Source organism: Aegilops tauschii, chromosome 3 (genome assembly GCF_002575655.3).
Source record: "Aegilops tauschii subsp. strangulata cultivar AL8/78 chromosome 3, Aet v6.0, whole genome shotgun sequence".
Taxonomy (NCBI): Eukaryota; Viridiplantae; Streptophyta; class Magnoliopsida; order Poales; family Poaceae; genus Aegilops; species Aegilops tauschii.
The window spans coordinates 542,392,489-542,399,124 of NC_053037.3; the positions used below are offsets into that span (position 1 = coordinate 542,392,489).

General features: G+C 46.1%; 1 protein-coding gene across 2 annotated transcripts; it reads left to right on the forward strand.

The window, feature by feature from the left end:
• The first annotated feature begins 2,567 nt into the window (after positions 1 to 2,567).
• LOC109780715 (uncharacterized) lies at positions 2,568 to 6,357 on the forward strand. 2 transcript variants are annotated; one of them, XM_020339297.4, is made up of 5 exons: positions 2,568 to 2,779; positions 3,460 to 3,838; positions 3,948 to 4,038; positions 5,638 to 5,771; positions 5,858 to 6,357. In XM_020339297.4, the coding sequence occupies exons 2-5, from the start codon at positions 3,506 to 3,508 to the stop codon at positions 6,092 to 6,094; spliced, it is 795 nt and encodes a 264-aa protein (XP_020194886.1). In that variant the 5' UTR covers positions 2,568 to 2,779; positions 3,460 to 3,505; the 3' UTR covers positions 6,095 to 6,357. The 2 variants fall into 2 exon arrangements, with proteins under 2 accessions (XP_020194886.1, XP_020194887.1); XM_020339298.4 differs by having other exon boundaries at positions 3,960 to 4,038.
• Positions 6,358 to 6,636: the final 279 nt, after the last annotated feature.

Genomic DNA, 6,636 nt, shown 5'->3' on the forward strand with positions numbered 1-6,636 from the left:
TTGTTTGCCTACATGTAGGCTGGCTGCATTAGGGGAGCAATTTTTGCCTATCGTTTGATTGCATGTATTGGCTGGGCTGATGCAAGTGCCCGGTGTTTGGTTGCATACATGCAACATGATCAAGAGTTATCATCTACACATGACACACAATGTACAATGGAGTATCTTGGCGGTGTGCTGGCGATGGAGGCGTTAGTGTAGTAGGCCGCGGGCCAGGAGGCCGAGAGGAACGACGCCAGCGGCGACGCCGGGCACGGCATGGCATCCATCCGGCAAGCCTGATGATGATCAATGAGAACAAAAAGAAGCCATTTCAATTTTCGTCTAAACCATAAACCATCACATGACCACCTTAGTACAATATACTAGAAAAATACACATATAATCGTCTACTACCACTGAAATAATAAACGTACAACATGAAAGTCATGTGAAACATTGAGATGATGCTATTGGTAAAAGGGAATTTCAAACAAGCAACCATGCGCGATGAATTTGATGAAATTTGGCCAAAATATCTCCAAATATGAACACAAAATCAAGCATTTAGGGTCAACAAAACTACGGACCAATCATCTAAATGGAACCACGACATCGATGTGCATCTTTTTCATATAGACCTTATCTCAAATTGAAGCACGGTTGTGTAGATTAGAAGGGAGTGAAGGAGTTTAAGAAGTCTCCTTAAAAAAGACCACACATATGCATTCCTTATACTAGAAATATGTGGATCTACTCATCTATAACCATCAAAACAGAAAAAGTACAACACGAAAGTCGTGTGGAATGTCGAGATGAAACTACTGGTCAAAGAAAATTTCAAACGACCGACCATGCGCGATTGATTTGAAAATTTTCATGCAAAATAGCTTTAAATATGAACACACAATTGAGCATTTACAGTCGACGAAACTACGAACAAATCGTCTGAATGGAACCATAACATCGATGTGCATCTTTTTTGTGTAGACCTTATCTCAAATTAGAGCACCGACCCGGCCTACAGGAACTCACACGTAGCTACACCATGAGAGTGACTCACGTGTGCATTTTGGCATCCCTCGAGCCCGACTCGCTGAAAACAAACAAATCAAGCGTTCCCAGCAATGCAGGCCCATAGGTGCTTTAAGATTCATGCTATGCAGGGCAAACAGTGAATGCAGACAACAAAATGGGCCAAATTCTTCCCACACGGCCCTAATTGGGGGGTGTATGCAGCCTATCGAACGCGTCCCTCGAACTTTCATATGATTCCATGGAAGACTTTACCCGCCTGCTCAAATTTAGATTCCCCCTCCCCCCTTCTCAAAGCCACCATTCCTTTTATATATAAATCTCACACTCACGTCACTCGTACCACCAGTAACTCGGTCGTCGCCACCCACCTCATACATATAGATCTCACAACATTCACACCACACACCTATCACCATCTTCCTTGCCTTTGGCTAGGTCACCTCCACCACCTCCTATATATAGATCTGACATACACCCCTACCACCATCTTCCCCACACTTTGGCTAGTCCGCCGCCACCCACCTCCTGCAATAGATCTCGCACACTCATGCCGCACCTAGCACCATCTCTCTCCCACCTCTGGCAAGGGCGCCACCACCCACCTCATGTATATAGATTTCACACACTCATGGCGCCTCCTACCACAATGTCCCCTACATCTGGCTAAGTCGCCGCATCCACCTTCTATATATAGATCTCACAAACTCATGCCGCCCCTGCCACCACCTTCCATGCTTTTGGCTAGGTCGCCACCTACCTTGGCCCCTGCCACCATCTTCCCCCCTTCCGACTAGGTTGCCGCTGCCCTTGGTGACATATCTCATACCCTTCATCCGCAACCTAATGGCGTATCCGCATCATTGCTGCCTCCTCCGACTCGACTACCAGTCTTCAATCTAACTTCTCTCTCCTCCTTTTCCTTTAGATCTCGATAAATACCCTCAACCCACCCCCATAAATGCTAACCACCCAGGCGATCCCTTCTCCCACGGCTCTACCGCCATCGCCGCTCCTACATAGACAACACGTTTGTATCACGCCCCTAAGCCACACCTAGCTTGAGCGTCGCCGCACAAGTATGTCGACACAAACTGGGCGGCTGCAAAATTCGCATGGATTCCAAGGAAAAGTAAGACAGTTGTGCTCTAAAATGATTTTCATCCATCCATTTTTCCGGGGGATTAGATGATTAGCCCCAGACTTGTCTCAATGGCAAGTGGCCCCGGCCCCACCCGTCAATCTCAACCCGGGAGGGGGGGATGATCAAAGTGAAAAGTAAAGTGTGGGTTCTGATCTAATATCTCCCATTTTTCGTTCTTCTAAATTTTAGGCGTTAGTAATTTTATTTTTGAGAAACAGGCGTCAGGTTTGGTAAGAAAAGCCGGAGAATCCCCATGTGCGGCCGCACAAGGCCGAGAATGGCAACACGATAAGAACGGGGAAGAAACGCATCTCACGCGGTGGTTGTTGAGTGGACCGGCCCATAGCGCCGCGTGGACCGAGCCTTCGATGGGCCTACAGCTTCCGGTCCACCGCCCACCGAGCGCAGTGCAGTGATGGGGAGGAGCTGGCCGGGACGCCACTCGCGGGTCCAGTCCACAATTTTTTTCCGCATAAATCATCCTCCGTCACCGGCGGGGCGAGGGAGACGCGGTCGGCGGGCGAGACGCCAGAGACAAACCCAACGGAGTTTCCCCCCCTGCCGCCGACCCCAAACCCTAGCCGCTCCTACCGACCCCAGCCAGCCGCCGGAATTCTCCTGGTAATTTCCGTGCCCCAGCCAGCGGTTCCCGTCCCCTCCTGCGCGCCGCGTCGTGGTATTTTTCTGAATTTTGGGGTAATCGTCCGAGCCCGGTCTCGGATCGAGGCGGGGGCCGGGCGGAATGTTGAAACCGTGCTCGGATTCATGGGATTTAGATGGATTTTCGAGGGAGATACGGGGTTTTGGGATAGAATTTTGGGGATTTTTCTTTCCATGGTCATGGCGATTAGGGGGGTTGGTTGGCGAAAGGGAGGAAAGGATTTTTTTGGCCGCCTTTTGTTGGATGCGGTGCCCGGGGCTTTAGGGGTCCGGGCTCAAAGGCGCCTTTTGGCGAGGTTTGATTGGGTTTTTAGGGTTTGCTTGTTGGTTGGAGTCGATTCGATGGAGGGGAGGGCATGAGAAGATTAGATGTTTGTATTTTCTACATCTCTATATACTGTATTTTCGTCCAATTGTGGACATGTGCGCCGATTTCCTAGGAAAAGGGTGTTGGGTGGTGGGGATGAGGCGGCCAATTTTGCCCCTTTTGTCCACAATCTAACCTCTTTCCTGCTTTGAATTGCGTAGATTTGGCCAGACATGCCTTTTCAGGAATAGTGTTGCATTTCTTTATTTGTCCATTGATAAACAGCTGAATTGTGACTGTATCTGATTCCAAAGTTTTGTTAACTTACATACAGGGTGTTCTGTTGGCTTTCCTCAAGCCTGTAGCTTCATCGCGGCAGCATGAGCTCTGCTGGTTCTGCAAGGGTTCCAAAGAGGAGACGGACTACCAAGACGTCGGAGGCTGCAGACCGGCAACTTCGGGAGCGACAGTTTCTGGACCTGAACTTATTTCCAGCTGTTGAAGTAGCCAGAACTGGGGGTTCACTCTCCATCAATGACCCTGTCTCACACAGGCAGCCCCCTCCTACGGTGGCTGCCCTGCTTTACGAGACCACACAGGTCGTGGTGTCATCTGCTGCTGCAGAGTCAAACATTGGCATGAATAGTTTCCCCATCAACGTGGAAGTGATTGATGATGATGTTGCGATTTATACCTCAGGGCCGCCCCCTCAAGTATGCTCCTTATGTTTGGTTCTGATCTATGTTTGCATTGTTGCCAGTTTCAGTTGCATTATGATTGTTTGAGAAGGAGCACCAAGTACCTGATGATATTGTTTTTCAGTCTCTGTCTCAGGCAAGGCAACAGTCGTCCAGGACAGGACCTATCACTGTGATAATAGATGATGATTCTGAAACTACTGCTGGACCAGCAGGTATCCCACAAATCATCTGAACCATACTGTTTGTAGTTGGATGTAAACATACATGTGTTTTTATATGAATCCGTTTCATACTTTTGTTCTATTCTCTACAATACTGTCATGAAGCTTTTGTTTATGGCCTGTAGGATTTGCATGATAACATTGCAAGTCATCAGACATTGACTGTCTAGCGTGCAAAATAGTGTCCGCTATCTATAGTAGGAATAAATGAAGTCTTGTGCTTGCTACGATGTATCATCTCATCTGTGGACCTGGGGAGGCTATTTATAATATCAAATAAAATGGAGGTATTGGGACTTGCAATGTGCCATGTTTTCCTATGTGCTCTTTCTGAGTCCAAGGTTCAACATATACAATATTTTTGTTTTAAGGGCCAGGTTTCACACCCCTTTTTTTGTTGCTTCAGTGGGTTCATGTACCTTATAATTGCAGCTGTCACTAGACAGCTGTATATATACTTGGTGGCCATTCCGCCATGCCCGTTGAAAGGAGAATATGGGTCTCCCACTTTGATGTTGTTGTCATGATCTGATGGTTAATATTACTTTGGCCTCCTAGAGGTGAACGATCACCTCTGATCATGGACAGGTTAATATGGACATCACACTACAAAACAAACAAAAAAGCAATGCAGTTAATATTACCATTAGAGCACAGTGGTATACAGGGAAAATAATAGTTTAGTAAAAACTATCTTGTTTTCGGAAAAAAATCAGACCCCACCGAGATTACCAGGAGTCCTCATTTCCAGAGATGATTGAAATCTAGGCTTGCACATTCTGAGTTCCTGCCCTTGCTATCGCAAGATTTGCCTGTTGTGTGTTGAGCATCGAAACTGCTTATAATATAGCTCTGAACTTGGGATGAGAAAAAATAATATGAAGTTTTCCATGATGCTTGGTGAAATTACTTAACCATTTGCTTTTCATGTATTTTCATTGCCTTACACGCCTTATCAGTAAGATTAAGTGTTTTATGGTTGCCATTTACATTAAAGCAGACTATAGCGCAGATGGCTAGTATGAGCTCTGCTCTACATAGAGGAGGGAAGGTCGGGGGTTCGACTAAACCATGGATCCTTATTAGGGACGGAAACATCTTTTTGGCTTGTATCCCTGCCTTTGTTCACTTCCTGAATTGACCGAACCAACTGTTCGTTCCATTTTGTTTGTTGGGCTGGTGGTTTGTTCTGTTTCTTAAGAACAGTCTGTAACAGCCTTTCTAAAAAAACTTAATCCTATTTCTTATGATTTAATATTTGCATATGTTTCGACCATCTCTATTTTCTGTACCATCAAAAAAATTGTGTGCTGCATGAAAGTTCTGTTAGCGTCAAGTCTCTTCCTTTGGATTTACTCAGTTTGCTTTTTTTGTGTGGTATGGATTGTCAACTAGAAATGGATATTGATGGTGGTCAGTCTCATAGTATGAGCCAATATTCTTGTATGAAGTTTCCCATATTCAGATATAGAAATATCCTGTCTCAGAACTTTATGTTGTAGGCAGACGTATATTTTCTTTAGTTTTTTCCTAGTTTGCCTTCTTGACCGTCTTCCCATCTATTAACAGTGTCTGCTGCTTTTGTTCCAGGGGAAGCTCTTGATGAGCATGTGAACACTCTGCTGTCTCTGGGAATGAACCCGAGGCACAATCCCTCGAGAGCACAACCCAACACCGACCTTGTAATAAACATAGTAGACACACCTGAGACCAACAACATACCGGTAAGAACTTGTACACCGTACTTCATCAACACCGTGACAGATTAGCACCATACATCAGTTTTTTAAAGCTTGCTTAAACACCGCAGCCCAAGGTGGTGCAGCCTGTCCCTGAACCTGTGAAGGAGATCCCAAAGGAAACAAAGTTCAGCTGCCCAGTCTGCATGAATGAGCTGGTCAATGCATCATCGACCATCTGCGGCCACATCTTCTGCCAGAAGTGCATCAAGGCCTCCATCCAGGCTCAGAAGAAGTGCCCTACCTGCCGGAGGAAGCTGACCATGAGCAACTTCCACCGGGTCTACCTCCCGACGGCAGATAATTAATCCTATCCGCCATTCTTGGAGCATTAGAGCCGTGGCAGCTGTGACCCTTTTTTGGCACCGGCATTGTGGTGATTGTATCTGAGCTATTCTTCACAGGGTCATCATGAACATTCAGTTTTTTCCCCAACAATTTAACAAGTGCTCGAGACGTGATTACCAATCTGCATACCTGGTGGTAGTGGACACTGTTAGTAGTCTTTCCTTGTGGGAAAGTGGAAACCTGTGCTTGGTACTGTGAGATTAATGCTTGAAAATATTTGATACGTTTCCTGCGTGTTTAGTTTTTTTTTAGCTTTTTCCTGCTTGTTTAGGTTTATCATTTTTTCTGCGCAACTCTAGAAAATGTTTGGGCTCGTTGTCACCTAAATTCAGACCCATTGGGCCTGTATCCTGTCACACCAACACATAGTTGTTGCTGGCCTCATCCCTCAAAAAAAAAAAGTTGTTGCTGGGCTCGAAACTCAAAGTTTTGTCGTCATTAGAGGATGCCTGACCAGTATCATACCAGTTTAGGCCCTATTAGTAACGCATGAATGTTCGGA

Bases quoted from the DNA above. Each gene is read 5' to 3' on its own strand.
- LOC109780715 (XM_020339297.4), top strand. From the start codon at position 3,506: ATGAGCTCTGCTGGTTCTGCAAGGGTTCCAAAGAGGAGACGGACTACC. The intron at 3,839-3,947 runs GTATGCTCCTTA...ATTGTTTTTCAG, and splicing joins CCTCAGGGCCGCCCCCTCAA to TCTCTGTCTCAGGCAAGGCA. The intron at 4,039-5,637 runs GTATCCCACAAA...CTTTTGTTCCAG, and splicing joins AACTACTGCTGGACCAGCAG to GGGAAGCTCTTGATGAGCAT.